Source organism: Rhipicephalus microplus, chromosome 2, assembly GCF_043290135.1.
Source record: "Rhipicephalus microplus isolate Deutch F79 chromosome 2, USDA_Rmic, whole genome shotgun sequence".
Lineage (NCBI taxonomy): Eukaryota > Metazoa > Arthropoda > Arachnida > Ixodida > Ixodidae > Rhipicephalus > Rhipicephalus microplus.
Window position 1 is genome coordinate 294,536,875 of NC_134701.1, and position 18,454 is coordinate 294,555,328.

An 18,454-nucleotide genomic window follows, 5' to 3' on the forward strand; every position below is an offset into this window, starting at 1 on the left:
TTCTGCTCAACGGTCGCGCCAGCCTGTTTGTGCGACAGATGAAACCCAATGTTGCTACCTTTTAGCGCACGTCGGCCGCGGCGCATCTGACGGCTAACAGCAGAGTGCGAGACCGGGCCCTAGGTATTCTTGCAGCATGATACCTGCACGTATAGCGCGCCCCTTGTGTTTAGCTGTCGCGCTCTTTCTCTTCGTGCGTTCCATCTTCTTGATCAGTGCGGTGCACGTTTCGATCTGGTTGCCGCTCTTCGCGTGGCATTCCAAGTTGTTGCTGCTACTTTTTCAGCACCACCCACCACTTCACCACTCAGCTCGTCTGCATGGTGAGATGTGTCGCAGCTGTTCAAGTGTTGGAATATACAATAAGCTTCGCTTGGGATCTGGCGACGTATTTAAAGAGACACTAAAGTGAAACAGCAATTTACGTCAGAAAGAAAGCTCATTGTATGACAACGTATAAAACGACAATAATATCAACAGAATTAAGTGGCCTACTTACCGAGAAACTAAGGTGAATGCACAAAAATACTTTCGCCGCGAACATTCTCATAGTGATGCCGGTGACGCCAAAAGAACTGCCTACATTTAATCACTACTAATAGATCGAGCTGCAATAAATAAAGAACCTTCCGTGCATCAAGAGACGCAATAAAATGCTACTTGTTCGTTTGTGTTTGGTTCGTAGAAAAAAGAATCACCGGACGTTACTATAGAGAATGGCGCGAGGGGTTCAAAAATTCAATTTTAGGGTGGTTAAACTGGACAGGTCGTGACATCTAAGAGCGCGCAGTTGAACCAAAACACGTCTGCCATTTCGGAACCAATGGCAGGAAATCGATCAATGGCTCTTGTTGCTGCTGTGGCTCCCGCTGCATCCGTTCTGTCTACTAGTGTCGGCGACCGCGCATGCAGTGAAGCCAGACAACGTTCTGTACGGCAACAACGGCCACAGTGTGGTGAATCGATCCGCTCCTTGAGGCGGGTAACTTGAAGTGCGCTAATCCGATGCGGGCCACTAAAACGTAATATTATTTCAAGATAAGCCCGGCGCAAAAGTAACACTACGAGGTTTCTGGACCACTATTTCAACGATCAAGGTTGACTTAATAGTTGCCTCTAAATATGAACACGTTGCAAACGTTTTTCAATCATCGACAGATCAGCGGAATCAGCTCACCCACCTATTACGATCGACGCAGCAGGAACGAGGAAGGTTGCCAAGACAATGAGTGCGAAGACACCTGAAAACAAAGAAGCAGTGAGTTTGAAGGAAGGACGCACTTGCAGCGTGCGCTCACCGTGGCTCAAGCAGAGGGCCCACACAGCAGCCGCCACCTCCTTGGGGTTCTCCTCACGTGCTTGCCGTAGGCGCTCGAGCACAGACTCGTCTGGGAGTGAAGTGATGCTTTTAGAGCAATTGAGGCATTTCTATTCTAAAGTAGCCAAATGCAGAAACCCAAAGTGGGCTCAATTTCAGTGGGACGTAAAGCACGTATATGCAATTTCCAAAACAGTTATAATAAAAATTGGGCATCCACTTATTGAAACGTGAGATTGAAAAGGCAGTTTCTAATGAAAATAAGCTAAGTACATCAACTGTTTTAATCAAAGTGAGCCACATTCAATAAATCAGCACTGCGCCAACAAACATAATCAAAACAACGAACATTGTTCCTCCCACAATGTTTCATTTCTGTTTTAGTTGCTTTGTTATCGTGTTTACGTTTCACAATTAGGTTTGCTAGCGCGAGTTGGCACTTACTGAATGACATGATGCTAAATGACGAAACTCGATTGTAAAGAGTAAGAGGCTAACTTGCCTACTTCTTTTTGCATCTTAGTGATTCTTTTCGACTAAACGCAACAGTATGTTGTCGTCAGTTCACTCCGACACGGTATATTTCAAATAAAATAGGCATGAAGTAAAGATACCGGGCGTCTATATATTCCCTAAAGAAGAAGAAGTGTTAAGAAATGGCATGGCATGAAACCAACTGGAACACTTTCAAGGCCTTCCGTTGATGCCAGGAACTGATGACAGTCAGAATAGTGCCACTTTTGTTAGGAAGGAACAGTTGCTCTTCATGTTTAGTAATAGTCATTACGCCCATGCGTCGAATCAAGGCAGCGATGAAAGCACACCTATGATGTCAATTCTATCGCGAAATATTGCTATACTGTACATTCGAACCGTTTTACTCCTATCTAACTACCTAATTCATGTCCAAAGGAAATGTTTCAACCTATTTTAGCCAAATACAAACTTTCCTCCACAATACTACCGCTGTTTGGCTATGTAGAGGTTAGCCAAGTTATAGATTTGTGGTATTTATAGGAGAGGAACATTGTGGCAAAAAGTTGTTTCAGCAGGACTAACCAGTGTCAGTAGAAAAAAAGTGCGTTTTTCTCAGTTTCAGTGCATTTGACTTCTTTAGAAAAACAAAAAACTTTAATTCTTTTAAGCGCGTTCAGTTGGACTTGGCAAAAGAAGAACCGAGAAATTAAAGTTTTATTGGTGAATTCAGGGAGCATTGGGTACTTCGCTCAGGGCTGCTTTCGTGATCCTGGACCACCTGCTGCTGTTTCTGCCGGCGTCAGCTGAGACTCCCAAGAGGATTAAGGCGTGGGGACGGAAGAATTGAATACAGAAAGCATTCGGTACTCTGTCTTCTATAGACCACAATATTCTTCTAACTTCACTACCTAAAGTACAACACCTATCTCTGCTCCGGTTCAGTATATATAGCGAGCGAAGGCACCGAGGTTGAATGTGCAGGCAGGGTGGCATAATGAGCAGGTTCAGTATCATCATCATCCCCATCATCAGCCTAACTACGTCCACTGCAGGACAAATGCCTCTCCCATGTTCCACCAGTCGACTCGGTACTGTGCTTGCTGCTGCCACTTTATACCCGCAACCGTTTAATCTCATCCGCCCATTTAACTTTCTGTCTCCCCCTGACCCACTTGCCTTCTCTGGGAATCCAGTCAGTTATCCTTAATGACCATCGGTTATTCGGCCTACGCGCTACATACCCAGCCCATGTCTTCTTGATTTCAACTATGATATCCTTAACCCTGGTTTGTTTCCAGACACACTCTTCCATATTCTTGTCTCTTAAGGTTACACCTATCATTTTTCTTTCATCGCCCGCTGCGTCGTCCTCAATTCAAGCTGAACCCTCTTTGTAAGGCTCCAGGTTTCTGCACCGTAGGTAAGTACCGGTAAGATGCGGCTGTTATATTCATTTCTCTTGAGAGATAGTGGCAATCTACCATTCATGATTTGAGAATTCTTGCAGAATGTGTTCCACCCCGTTCTTATTCTTCTAGTTATTTTAATCTCGTGGTGCGGCTCCACGGTTACTACTTGTCCTAGGCAGACGCACTTTTTGCGACTTCAAGTTCCAACATGATTCGCTTTGTGGATGTGGCGGTGATTTTTTTCGTGTAGCAGCGCCCCGCCAGAGTGACACTTTGTGTGTACTCGCTCAAAATGCACTTATGTTGCCACGTGTGACGGGGGTATTGGGACCCCTGTCAATGGAGTATGGTGGTAGTATTAGGAGAAAAAGGGGGAGGGGCTGTTGGGACGTTCACGCCCCTCCTCCCCTTAGAAGTATAACAAATACCCGGTGGCATTTTTTCGAAAGACCTCAGGACACCAGCTATTCACAGAAACCGTATGTGCCATATATGCCCAGTGTCTTAGGTGTAGGATGGTGAAACTTTTCAGTGTAACTCGTATGTTTTTTTTTTTCTGTAAAAAAGGTAACGCCACTTAAGGTGTATTTATGATGCCATGTCTTCGTCAGATGCAAGTCTAGGTGATCGCTGGGCTACAAATAGCCACCTGCTTGCAGTGGCTATTTCGCGCGCGTGAAATTGAGCGCCATACCGCGAAAAAAAAATATATAAGTAATACAGAGTCAAATTGTTCTCGATGCTGCTGATACACTTGTCGATTGTTCGTCGGTAATTGGGTGGGCAATGATTTACGTATGACAGTGATTGGCGATAATGGTTTTTGTTCAGGGTGTGTCAAACATCCGTGTCCTACATATAGGACGGCTCCAAAACCGTTGTTCAAAACAGTGTCTTTTTAAAATAAAAACCTTATTCTGTTTTATGAGGTCGTAGAGGCAATCATTTTGGTGAAATAAGTTAGTTTTGCAAATTTCCCTAACTTTAGGCATATATGAGTCAATTTTTCTTTGAACGAACATGCGGTGATTTGCAGTGAAGACATCTTTCGCGCGAGAAACTTGATTAATGGCTGCTCTCAGGATGTTTTCCGTGTCTACTTTGCATCAGCGTTTCCTGCGTGCACACAAATAACAATATTGCCACGTGACGCCTGCAGTTGGTCACTGCAGACGCGCTATCATTTGTTGCATCTGTGAGTTTCGTTGCACGCATTGACATGGGCTCACTGTGTTTCATGATGCTACTGCCTGTTTTTCTGTGTAACTTTTTGTGTCACGTATGGATAAGAAGGCCCACATTGTTCATGTTTTGTTTATAGCGGAACTCCGGTGCATTTTCGATGATGATTGATTGATATGTGGGGTTTAACGTCCCGAAACCACCATATGATTACGAGAGACGCCACAGTGGAGGGCTCCGGAAATTTCGACCACCTGGGGTTCTTTAACGTGCACCCAAATCTGAACACACGGGCATACAAAATGTCCGCCTCCATCGGAAATGCAGCCGCCGCAGCCGGGATTTGAACCCGCGACCTGCGGGTCAACAGCTGAGTACCTTAGCCACTAGGCCACTGCGGCGGGGCTCCGGTGCATTTTCGACCATATTGAGATAATGCTGCTATCAAGTAGTATTGACACTCCTGTAAAAGCTAGGGTGGTTCATTTTGCCGCCCGTTAAAAATTTGAATTAGGCAATTAATGGTGAGTCGAAACAGAAACCGAAACCGGGATCTGCTCCATCGCCCATGGTGGGTATCAGATGACGTCACGAGATCCATCGCCGGTGATGTCACGAGATCCGATGCACCCCGCCACGGCTGGCTTCAGTGTAAACATAGCGCGAAAAGCAAGCTAGCAATGTCATCCGACCCGGAATAAAGCTGAGATAGCTCTTTTGAACTGATTAGTGACAAGTTCAACGATAAGTGCAGGTGCTATCTAAGCGCGGAAGCATGGCTTTTTGCTTGCGGCCCACCGGTGCGTGAAGCACCTGACATGCCTCGAATCGATTTCCTCGTTGCTCAATGTTGTAAGACCCGACGTCAGCGATGACTAACACGCTGTATGCAGCTGACAAAACTCGATCGTGCTCGCGTTGTCATCGCCTCGTAGAAGAAAGCACGCGCTGCATCCGTCTGCTGGGAAAGGCGGGATATTTGAAAAAAAATAGGCCCTGACGTCACATACCCAGGGTGGCCCGCGTTTACAAGGGTAATTCGAAAATCAGCTACAAAGCCTAAAACTTGTTTTCTAAAAAAACTACGTGGCTCACGGTTGTATAATTTGGCTCATATCACTACGGCACCGACAAGAACAAGTTTTATTGAAATCGGCGAATATCGAAAAAACGCGGTGGATTCTTACGCCCACCAAGATTGCCGACGTTACCTCCGGGGATTGCGAGCACATGTCAGACAAAATAAAGTGGCTTTCTCCAAAAACGTCTTCTGGTTTCGAGACTACGTGGCAAAATTGACCGGAACTGTACACGTGTCTCGCTCCGAGTAAATTCGGCTCCGAAACACTGTGCCAGATCTTCTTCCGAACAAACTTTCTGCTGCTTCGAAAATCGCTGGACATCATAATCTGGCTGGACCAACACTGGCTTCAGGGAAACGCTATGGCCGCGGCGCTTTCACGAAAGAAGCAGCGGCTCCAACTGTGGTAGGGAAGTGAAAGATATATATATATATATATATATATATATATATATATATATATATATATATATATATATATATATATATATATATATATATATATATATATATATATATATATATCCCACTGTACGCGGTAGATACCGCGTACAGTGGGAATCGGTGATATCCGAAGCACGAATGAGGAAGGTTGAATTGTCGCAGCACAACATTACGACGCGAATGTAAATTATGCTGCGCATGATTTTCATGTGATAATTTATGATTATCGTACTCACGTCTGGCATTTGTGCTCGCCGTCCATTCGCGTCACGTAACACCAAATTTGGTATATGTGAAGCTAGTGAAACAGCTGCGAGCGCATCATGAGCGTGGCATGTAGTCATGTTCTTAGATGACATGCATGTTGTGATTATCATGTTTGCACCAGTCATACACCCCCGTCAGCCATTTACACCGCTTAATACCAAATGTGGCATATAATATGTGAAGCTAGCCAAATGACCGCGAGTGCACTATGAGCGTGGCTTGTAGTCATGACTCACATGACACGTATATCATGATTTGGAGGCGAGTTCTCTATCACTAATGTTCGCCCTGCAATCATGTTATACCATGCCAGTTTTGATATATGTCATGTGAATGAAACCACCACAGGAGCAGCAATACCGTGACATGTAAATCATGACATGCATGGTATACATGTTATGATTTTCATGTTATGACTAATGACTTATGTCGTCATACAGTTATGTTAGGTCATGCGAATATCGGTATAGATGCCATTATCCAAACGGCCAGGAGAACTAAAAGTTGTACGCGGATAGAAAGGTAAATAGATAGATAGATAGATAGATAGATAGATAGATAGATAGATAGATAGATAGATAGGTAGGTAGGTAGGTAGGTAGGTAGATAGATAGATAGATAGATAGGTAGGTAGGTAGGTAGGTAGGTAGGTAGGTAGGTAGGTAGGTAGGTAGGTAGGTAGGTAGGTAGGTAGGTAGGTAGGTAGGTAGGTAGGTAGGTAGGTAGGTAGGTAGGTAGGTAGGTAGGTAGGTAGGTAGGTAGGTAGGTATGGTAAAACTCTGAATTTTGCGAAGAAACGCTTCGCATTTAAAAGCGAGAAGGAAATATCGAGTTTCTCGCACCACTGGTGACGGATGGCCGCGGCAGGAAAGCAAACGCTGTAGACTGTAGTTATATATAGTAACCATTAAGCTATAGAGCAACAGGCGTTTTCGAATTTATTTCAGGCAGAATGTAATGACAGTAGAAGAGGGCCTTCATAAATTTTATTCGTTTGTACTTTTCATGGCGGATTCCACCGTACTGTATAATTTCGCAATGGCGGTATTTCAAACAAGTCTCAGAGTCCCTCTGGTCCAATTAGGGTTGAACAATGGCAGAATTCGACAATGTCCCGAATTGTGCTCACCGTTGCCAAAGCAGAAGCGAGATGACGTATGGGTGCTGCCGTAGTGTACGGTCGACGACGACGCGTTCACGTCGATGGTGTCGCTGCTGATCTTTTTCGCCTGCGTGTAAAAAGAGAAAGTGTTGTAACAATGGCGCGAGAAACTCGAGGTGCCCCCGAGCGCCAGGCCAGCTCTCCAGAAAAATTGCAGGGCACCTGCACTCGGATACTCTTGCTTTTTGCGCTCTGTAACCATGGTTGCACAGCTGGAACGCTGCTGCGATAACCAAGAAACTCTGCTTACTTTTTCCTGTCTATGACGGTATACCCGAGAGTATATAAGCGCACGCGAAAACTGTGAGCACCGAAATGAGGCTGCAGGAGAATGCCACGTACGTTAACAAGAAGCTGGTTTTCCTCGAGCTGTTCTTTCGATTTCATTTGGGCACAAGCATGGACGCTGTTTTAGTGTTGGTGTGTGGAAACTCAGGTTGCATTGACGGGGGTGGGAGGGGGTTGCTGTGGGTGTGTCTTAAATGGGCCAGTCGCCACTCTTGCCCCTTGATGGGCATAAGCCTGGAACGGAAGGTCTGATCGGTTTCTTTCTTGCTTGCATGCTATCAAGCGTAGCCGCTCTCCAGCTTGAAGCCCGAATGTGTAGTGACGTGAGGACAAAATAAGGCATTGCCAAAGAAGGGGAAAAATACAAAAAAGTGTGGCTGATGCCCCTATATAGGAGTCGGTGTAATACGAAAGTCAAACGTTCCTTTACAGTGGTAGTTGAGCGTTTATGGTGCATTGTTTCAGGAACAGAAAGAAATGGCAAAGTCACGTTAAGAACGGCCAGCAGGCCCGAAATTTGCAGCGCACACCTCAAAAAGAAAGCACGCACGAAAATAGCATACACAGGACAAGCGCGGACTAGAAACACTCACAGCTTGACACTTATAGCGCGCCGTTCAAACAGAAAGACGCAAGAGCACAAGAAGAGGAGAGAAGAGAGGAACAGAGAGCGATGAAATTCCGAAGTTTATTTGTTTGGAAATCCTTCGCTTTTATACAACTGCTGCAACAGCCATGCACCATGTTTCAGGAATGCATCACCTTGGACAAACCTAAATACATCCTTACTTTATTGGTGAAAGCGACCACGGGAATACTCACGCAATCATTCTTTAATGAAAAAAAATCTGCTTGCCTCGGTGATTTGGCGTGTGGTGCAGTCCCTGCATCTGACTGTATACTATACTGCAATCTGAACTCACACGGGCTACAGTGAGCAGACTCTTACTCAACGTTACTAAATTATGTCGCCTGGGAGCAGTGCGAAAATGTGGCCCACTCCTATCATGAGGTGGCGCTGTCGCCTCCATCGGCGGCCTGGTTGCAGCCGCGCCGCCGTACGAATGTCGCTTCTCTTCACCTCACTCTTTTACGTTGCGTTGCTTTTTTAGCGCCAAGTATTCAAGGCGTATCCTTCTTACTTGGCGCGCTCTGTGAAAAGCAGCTAATGGGTGAATGAATACGACATTGAGGCTTTTCGTGCGAGGTATATTGTTTTATGTACGCGTACAGCGGGCCGCTGACATGAAAATACAGAAGCGTGCGTTTGGCAATATTCACAAAAGACGCACTTTTTTGTTTGCTACAGCTGCCTTTTGAATGTTTTCTAGGCGAAACTTCGTATCCGTCGCGTAAAAACGCAACCGCGTAACAAGGAAAAAAAAAATCACTTCGTGCACGAATGCGGGCATGTGGTCTGCGCAGCCAAGAAGAGGGAAGCTGCACCCCTCTATATCATCTGAAATCTTCCAGCATATGTCTCTACACTTTTTATTTCTGTTTAGCACTCTTTCGCTCGCTCTAGCGATGGTTAAGCTCGTCGAAGAGCAATGCAGAGCTTTGGATGGTAACCCTGTTGTCTGGGGCGCAGACTCGCTCACCATGGTGAAAACCATTGGGCACTGCGTTTTCACTTTTAGCTCCGTTTCGATTATTGTGGCGCTTAACGTCCAGGGCTGGCTCCACAGTGGGAAGCTTGCGCTTCTTTGAGGGGTTTCATAAATATTTCGGACAACTGGGAAATAGATATGCAGAGTACTTATTTAGCGTTCATTTATCACGTGGTAGAGTGACCCCTTCACCATTGACGTTGCGGATGAAATATCCAACGAGGTCTCCTGACTGCAAATGCAGGTCACACACGACACAATAGCTGGTAAGTTCTCTGTCGAGTCTCAGAAATGGCGCATGAAGCAGTCTTCAGTTACAGTGCATAGAATGCTTGAAGTGTTATTACCGCCAAGCGGAGCGTAAGGAAACCCGTGAGGCCGCTTGGCGATGCACCCACTAGGTAGCGCGCTCTCCCGCATACACGTGGGAGTGGAATCTGGAATGAATGTAAATCAAAGGACTGTGTGGCGCCTCGCGTTGAACGCAAACGGGAAGATGACGGATGAGGCTCTAAAGGGAGATGTGGGATGGACAGGCTTTGAAGTAAGGGAGCTTATAAGCTTCATTTTCCTATAGGAAAATGAAAGAAAGTAGATAGGCAGGGAAGGTTTTCAGGTATTTGTATAGCGTGGACAAAATGTTGAGAAAAAGAACTAGGAAAATATACGGCTTGCAGTATGGGCGACATGGCAACAAGGAGCATTAAGCGAAAGACAGAGAGGCGGAAAGAATTTATTGGATGGCAGCGATGGAAAAGGCGCCAGCTTTGAGTAACTACCGAAAGGGCAAGAATGAAATAAGGCGAGAGAGGTTTTATGATAATTCAAGCGGAAGCGTTTTACTGTTCGAAGTGAGATCCGGCTGCCCCAGAACGCGCATTCATAAACCGAGATTCAATAAAGAAAAGGAACAATGTACATGCTGTGGGGGAGCTAAGGAAACGATGGAACATGTTCTGCTTGAATGCGGGCATATCCACTCAAATATGCGCGTGGTTACAAGCCTACATGAGGCTTTCGGTTTCAAAGACAAACATTGAAAGCTGAACACGTCCGCGATAGAAGCAAGTAAGAGATGGTTAGACTATTGGCGGCAGAAAAGTGGGGATAAGGGACATAAATAGCGGGAAAATGAGCTCATTCTTCCTGAAGAGGCAGAGAGATGGAACATAAATTTACATTCTTCTTTGTTATAATAAGATCGATTTAATCGAAGTACATAAAGCATTACGCCTACATAAAAAGAAAGTTTTCATTTCATATTTTTTTTCTTGCGAGCCTGGTGGCACACATGTCAACGCGCCGTTATTAAGGGGACGTTCGTAGCATCCATCCACTTCCCGAGAAACGCATATCTGCTTGCACGCCAATATCTGTGTGGTCATGCTTACGCTACACATTCACCTCTGTGCAGTTTGTGAAGGCTGACCAAAGAAGCCAGCTATTTGCATATTCGACTGCGCGCGTCATGCGGGCTTCTCGTGATGTTTTTTTTTTTTTTGTTCAAATCCTGCATGCTTTGAGGAGTGAAGATAACTCGATGACACATTCACCGTATTGTGCCCGGTTGAAATAGCGGGCATAAATCATGCAAGGTGTCCCTGCTGGGGTCAAAGGTGGCGCCGAGCTGGGAGACAGGCCCCTCTGTAACCCGTCCCTCAAAAAAGTGGTTTTTCTTCGTTGTGTCCAAGGAAGCGGATGCGTTTCAACAAAGACTGCGCAACATTCCGAGGGCAGACTGAACACCTGAACTTACATCACAAATATTTTAGCACCGCATCGTAAAAGCGATCTCGTCATAGCACGGATGCCTCAATTCAAGCAAGAAAAGAATAGCGATTGCCGCTCGAGTGACGGTCCACAATCGAACTGGCTACAAGTACCTAGGAACTTGGCGTTACCATCTTGGGTGAGCGATTCAGTTTCTTTGAATCTTTCGTATGGATTCTCTCAGAATTTGCATTTTCGGTTATACAGTCATGATGATTTCGCTAATAAATATCTTCCATTAAACTATGTATGTGGCTGTCCAACGGACCTCCATAAGCAAAATCGTGCCACAAGATCTATTATGGATGCTTGTTCTACGAACGTGCCCTTAGTGCTGGAGCATATATTTTCGGTTATCTAATCACAATGTTTTCAATATTCCTGGGGTCTTACTTGTTTTTATTCATTGCACAGGCGAAAGCTTATTTCACGTTTCTAAACTAAATCCGCTTTTCTTATTGAGTAGTACTTATTGAGAGAAAATAAAACTTTTATTAGATTTTGGTTAACGTAAGGCCCTGTTTTACTGAAACGTGCGAATATGAAGAAACTAACAAAAAAGGTAGAGCTTCATAATGCTCACAGGGGCCTAAAAATATGCGCCTTATAATATAGTCTAGGAAACTGGGGTTCCTAGCATTTTTTAAAAGTTTATTTCAAACACTTGGCGTCATACCTTAAACAAGGTGTAATATGTCAATTAAAAAAAACAGTTGAAGCTGCAACTTTGAAATAAATTCAATGTTTCACAGTCAATCACTAGTGCAATAAATGATTTAATAGCAGATGCTTGGTTTGCGATTAAGGAAGCAAGACAGCCAAATAAACACCTCATCCAAATAAACATACAGAAAAACCTGCGATTAGAGTTGCAACCGCAATAGTTGCCGTAGTCACGCATGCTACGCAAGCCGTGGTTATTTGGAAAGAAACGCGATATCCCAAAGTGGTCGGTGGCTAGAAAAGTAACCGTAAAGAAAAAAAACCCTTCACAATATATTTTAATTCACATTGCCAACACACACATAGTTGGCAAATAAAGATACTGTATACACGTACAATTCACAGAAAAAAAAAAAACAGAATTTGAACGCACGTCGGTATGCTCAGCCGATTCGAATTACGGAGAGCAGACGACTGGCCGCGAATAGACGTGGATGGATGGAGGGATGTATCCGGCTGCGCGCTTTGGATCTGGCGGTGCTGACGCTACCTAGCCATAACGTCAAGTACTATCACTATGTGTTACAGGATTGAATTTCACTCGTGCCTTGATTGTATCCGCCAATCAGTTAGCCTCCTTCTGGTTATTTCTACCCGTTCAAAGTCTATTTTGCCTTCACTGTCCCTAAACCCCAAAGCTATGAAAACTTCCGTGCCATTACCTTCGACTATAGGGTGGAGCCCTTTACAGAACATAATGAAATGTTCAGCCGTTTCCTCCTCCTCTTCAAACGCACTACATACCGTGTCTGTGCCTTCGTATTGGCTCGGTATGTCTTGGTCCGCAATACTTCCGTTCTGGCCTCGAACAGCAGAGAACTACCCCGAAAATTATCGTAGATTTTTTTCCTTGCAATTTCCTGCTTAAAAGTTCAGTAGGTCTCCAGTGATGAATTCGTAAGCATTCCAATCTTCCACATGTCCGTCTCTGTTTCCTTCACCTTCTTCTTAATTGATGCTTTCTTTTGGCTTGGTATTTTGTTGTTGTCTAAATATTGACAATTTTCGAGTTCGCTCCCTCCTTTTAGTATCAACATTCTTCATGTACAAGTAGCTGACAACTTTCCTAGCCCAACGCTCCTTTCCCAATTTTATCAATCGCTCCTCAAATTCTATCTTGCTGATAGCTTCCCTGCACTCAAACGATGTCCAACCCATGTCACCCTGTATACATCCTGATGTGGGGTATTCCCGTGTGCTCCCAAAGCAAGTCTACCTATGCCACGTTGTTTAATTTCCAATTTTGCTTGAACCTCTGATTTCATGCACAAGACCGAATGCGGAACGTCAAACCCGGGACCATGGCACCTTTCCAAATCCCTCTAACAACATCATACCTATTGTAGTTACACAGTGCCCTATTTTTTATTACAGCTGCATTCCTGTTACCTTTAGTCGTCACGTATATTTCGTGTTCCCTTAGGTACTCAGCCACGTTCTTTATCCATACGGCCAAAACTATTTATGAATTACGATTTTTCACTGCTGCTCTTCAAATTTAACCTATCTCCCTCATTACCACAGCAATCCCTGCAGATCTTCCCAGTTGTCAGCTATCAATACTATATCATCTGCATACATCATACTGGTAATGAGTGTTTAATGTGTTTTCCTTGATAGGCAAAAGAAAGGCCGAAGCCGAGTCGACTCCCCTCTAATTTGGCTTCTATTCCCTGGACATACAGCATAAATAACAAAGGTGACAAGGCGCATCCCTGTCGAATCCTGCGTTGTATCTCTATGAGTTCAGATACCATTTTATAACAACCTTGTTACTTTTATAGATATCCTTTAGAAGATTGGTTATTCCATCTTTCCCATATAGTGTGTCCAGTTCTCCCCACAAGTCTTCTTGAATCACACTATTGTAAGCTCCCTTGATATCTAAAAGTGCCAGCCACAGGGGCCTGTCTTCTTTTTCCGCTATTTGAATGCACTGCATCAATGAAAACAGATTGTCCTCCAACCTCCTTCGTTTACGTAACTCATTTTGTAGTTCTCCCAACACCCTTCATTCTCCACCCATGTCTGTAGTCTTTCCTTTACTATCTGCATCACCAGCCTGTAAACTACTTATGCTACTGTTATAGGACGCTAGTTGTTTATTTCAGCTTTGTCCACTTTTCCTTGATAGATCATGCTCATCCTGCTTAGTTGACACCCATTGGGGGCTTCACCATCCATTATTGCTTTGCTCGCTGCCTCTCTTTATGTTTGCTTAAAGTTTGGTCCTAGTTTCTTTATTAGCGTAATTGGAAGGCCGTCAGGGCCTGTTGATGTGCTATTAGGAACCTTTTTTTCTGCCCTTTCATACTCTCGTTGTTCCAATGGAGCCACTGTGCTAATTGGTTAATTCTCATCCGGTATATGGTGCATGCAGCGCTTTCTTGGTAAAAATTTCTTGTCATCATTGCTTTTTCATATTCTGTTGCCTCATGCCCTTCTCGCCTAACCCGTTGAACTGTAGTTATGAACCTCTGTTCCATGCTTGTCTTATTGCTCATAGAATTGAGATGGTTCCAAAATTTGCAGCTGCCTTTCTATACTTTTTGTTTACTTTCGCCATTCATTGGGCCCACTTTCTTCTAATATTTTCACTGATCAGATAGGACGCTTCCCTACTGCAGCTCAAAGAGTTATCCCGTTTTCTTTCGACATCTTCTGGTTCACCCTTCTGTTTAGCATACCTGTGTTCCCTGCAGGCTTTCTGACGCCTTACTTTGGCTCTCTTAATTTCCTCCTCCCGCCAGCTTTTGGGTTTGTGTCTCCTTTTCCCAGTTTATTTTACTCGTACCTCAGCAAGCTATAACTCGAACAATGGAGTTATATTTCTGTACGTACACTCTGTTCTAGTATGCTCGGTGATTATTTTCTCAATCATTTAGTTGCTATTTGTATTTGCTTTTCTGAATAAATATTAACGTGTGGTTGCTCATAATGCCTCTTGGACCCATATTCATCTATGTTCATTACCCTTAGCCAATTATACATCCTATGTGACATTATTGCGTAATCTATCGTTGACTGCAGGCTTCCCACCTCCCATGTTATCTGCCCTTCGCATTTCTAGGTACTGTTGAAAATGATTAAACCACGTTTTTCTGACAAATCAATTACTATACTGTCTTTGGGTCAGTATATCCATCCATATCTTGTATGTGCGCATTCGTATCTCCTAATATAATTACCTCGCACTCTTTTCCTAGTTCGTTAATGTGATTTTCTATGCACTGCACCATTTCTCAGTTTTCCTCTTGGGCTTTTTCTCCTGTCCACAAGTATACGAAACCCAAGAGCTTCATCTGCCTTGCCACTTTCCCTTTTAGCCATAAATGTTTCCTGCACGTGTGAGCGGGTGTCAGCCCCTCCTGGTTCTCTCTCTTTCGGCGCATCGCGGAGCGGCCTCAGAGCTGGCGGCGCGGTCTGCGCACTTCCCTATTCTAGACACTGTATTTCAGTGGCCTGTAAAAGTACATCTTTTCGCTCGAAGATCGCACTGTATCGTAGCCATACCTGCAACACCAGGGGCGTAGCCAGGGGGTAGCACCCCGAGCCTTTGCTTCCCCCCACCCCCGAAAATCATTTTCACCATAGCATAAAGAGCGAAAGATGACCATTTCAAGGGGCTGCCCACCCGAAAATAAAAAAGGTGCCCCCCCCCCCAGCCCCCCCCCCCAAAGAAAAAGGTCTTGCTGCACGCCTGCGAAACATATTTAAACACGAAGCATTTCAGAGAGGGGTTGAATCCGATGTGTGGCGTGACCACTCCGACTGAGTATTCGCAACAGCGGGCCCAAGCACTGCCAGAACGCGCTAGCGCGTCCGGCCTGTGTAAGGGGCTAGGAAAGACGCTGTGGTCTCATATAGAGCCTCACCTCCTAACACTCTCTCAGCAAACATGTAATAGCGTCGGCGAACAAGATTCTGCAGACGAGCGATGAATCAGCGCCTAGTCAGAACGCGCTGGAACTCGCTAGCACGTACGGACCAGCGAAAGTGGCTGTGTGTAAGAGGTTGTGGCGTCTCCCTCTTACACTCTAACTCTCAGCGTTAAATACCTGTCAAAACCGCGGAGCAGTGGCTGGAGGAGCGGAAGGGTCGACGCGCCGAAGCGTGACGTAAACGTCGGCAAGCGAGCTCCGGTCTACGGAAATCCAGCATAAACAGCATCGTCGGCGGGAAACTGCTGCAGATGAAGCGCGGGCTCGACATGCCTGAACGCAATGGCAGCGTCGGCAAGCAACGCACGCAACATCGACGTCGAAGCCGAACGTCAGCGTCGAGCCCAAGTGTCGGCTGCGGACATACGACGTGAGTCCAACGCCCACGCAGAACGCCTCACTAAACAACTTCAACGCCGGGGCTTCAACCGCGTCGACGCCGCTAAATAACACCGCATACGGCGATAATGCTAATTAGGCAACATTATGGGAGACATTCACGGAAATACCCAGTCAAATCGATGCAAACGGTGTGCACCACCGGTGCTGCTTCGCATCGCCTCATGGGCTTCTTTAGCGGAAATTGGTTATATTTTTTATCACAAAGCCCACGGAAGCTTAATGGCCATAGACGCGAGCGAAGAAATTGGCCCCATATCTACATGTTTCACTGCAAATGTCATCGAAAGACGACAGTCTTGCGTCTGGAGAGAGTGAACAAAACGTTTATTTGATGTTCTGCGCGAGAAAATCGGTGAATGTTTCAAGTGCGAATGCACTTTATAAGCGACCCCGAATCCGCCATCCGCGGTGCGCCTTGTCCTTTCCCCTAGCAATGGCGCGAGGAGCAGAGAGGAGCGTCTGTAGCAACGGCGCAGCGACGTCACACACCACGTGATTGCGCGCGCCGCGCCGGCTGAAGACAAGGCAGTGCGGCGAAGGGCCCGTGATGCCGAGCGCAAGAGGGCGAAGCGGGCCGCGGACATAAACATCATTATAGTGCGAATTCACTCTCACATATACGCGTAAGCTCACCAAGATTTTCCGAGAGGGTCTAATGGTTCTTGGGAATCGCAATGTGATCACACGGGGGAGTTTACGTTAACTCACTGGCGAAGGCCAGTGAGTTAACGTAACGGATTTTAATTTTAACTTTACTCCCCCTCATAGCATCACCCCGTGGATTCGCACTTAACCATGTTCACCCTCGGGGAAATGCTTGGGAGTTTTTTTTTTTTTTTTTTTTGAGGAGCTGCGTTAGAGTGCCTCCATGCGTGCAGCGAAGGGTAGCCAAGGCAAATGAGCTCATCGACGTACGTCACAGGCGAGACATGAGCGCTATCTGGCAGTTATCTGGGAAAATGGAGCGCGCGGCGTGCACGCCCGTCTCAGAGGCGATAAGGTGTAGAACTCAAGGCGATGGGTAGGTGCCACCACCGTCTCAGCAAAGTGTTGGAAACACTTGCCTTTTCGTGCATAGCATTGCATTGTCAACGCAGCGTGATAAACGCTACAGTCCTTAGAAATACTTATGTATGCCTTTTCTAGTATAAGAACACACATAAAAATATTGATGTGTTGTTATTGTGCCTCAGATATGTGCAATAATTGCTTTTTATTTGACAATCGGACAAGTGTGAACCCTGAAACTTGAGCAATATTAGTGGGCACTGCGAATAGGGTTGAATTTTGGCCGTTTCAGGTATCGTTTCGGCGTACAAACAGACAAGTTCACTGACAGACAGAAATACCGAAATGTTTGCGTCGAAGGTCCCCAAGACAGACAGTAGTTTTTAAAAAAGCGCGCGCTTCGGCGCCTCTTCCCGTTGCCTTCACCAACGCTGCTCGCACCGCTCGACCTCGGGCCGCGGACCTAACAGAAAAAGGTCGGGCGCTGCGGTGGAGTTTGACAACTGGAAGTACCTAGTAACGTTGCTCTTACTTTCATCAACCAACATTGTACATTTGTTGTTTCAACTTTTCACGTTGGTCAAAGGAGTCGTTGTTTAATTGAAAGGTAGAAGTGAAATGATTTGTTTAAATGATAAATCGCCTTGTCAGCCACAAAATACACATCTCAGTCGGTTACCTTATTTTTACCCCTTACCACGTATAGGACGGCTATGAACGGTGACACACACTTTTGGTGAAAGGTTGCGGAGTGGAATCCCGGCCGTGGTTGCCGCATTTTGATGTGTACGAAATGCCAGTGGCCTTTGTGCTTATATTACGGCGCGCGCTGAAAAAAAAAAAAAAACACCAGCTGGTCGGGAGCCCTCGACTACGGCGTCTCTCGAAATCATAACGTCGTTTTGGGACGGGCAGACCACAGTTATTGTTCTTTTACACAGTATTGCGAATATGTACTTGTTACACTCAGCTGACTCAGCCAAACACGCTCATATACGCATATTTCATTTGTGCCACGCACTTGAAGAGCACTCACATTGTGAAGCAGGTTGTCGTTGCTGCAGTACATGGCTCTTGTCGCAGGTGTTCGCGCAGCTAGGGTAGCACAGCTGTTTGCGCACCTGCTGCTTTCCCCGCTCGACGAGAGGCGGCGCTACTCCTGCAAGAAGCTGGGGCCACCCTAGCCACATGTTAGATGTCACCGCGCTTTTTGAACGTGGGCGCCGCCTTATTGCTTAGCCGGCGGCGCCGTCCCTGGTCTGGCAACCCTTTGGAGCGTGCTACAGTGTACTAGAAGGGCCCTTCTAGTACACTGTAAGCATACGAAGCTCCGTGTTTCTATGGAAGGTATTCATAAGGATGCAGTTGCAGT

The 18,454-nt window shown here is 45.6% G+C and overlaps 1 protein-coding gene across 1 annotated transcript in view; it reads right to left on the reverse strand.

The window, feature by feature from the left end:
* Positions 1–18,195, reverse strand: part of LOC119160079 (uncharacterized) — a 41,293-nt gene extending 23,098 nt beyond the window's left edge. The window contains exons 1-4 of the mRNA XM_037412815.2: positions 18,119–18,195; positions 7,308–7,407; positions 1,299–1,388; positions 1,182–1,241 (exon numbers count right to left, since the gene is read on the reverse strand). Coding sequence (XP_037268712.2) covers positions 1,182–1,241; positions 1,299–1,388; positions 7,308–7,407; positions 18,119–18,151 — 283 coding nt within the window. The 5' untranslated portion in view covers positions 18,152–18,195. The remainder of the gene's footprint in view (positions 1–1,181; positions 1,242–1,298; positions 1,389–7,307; positions 7,408–18,118) is intronic.
* Between the last annotated feature and the right edge of the window lie 259 nt (positions 18,196–18,454).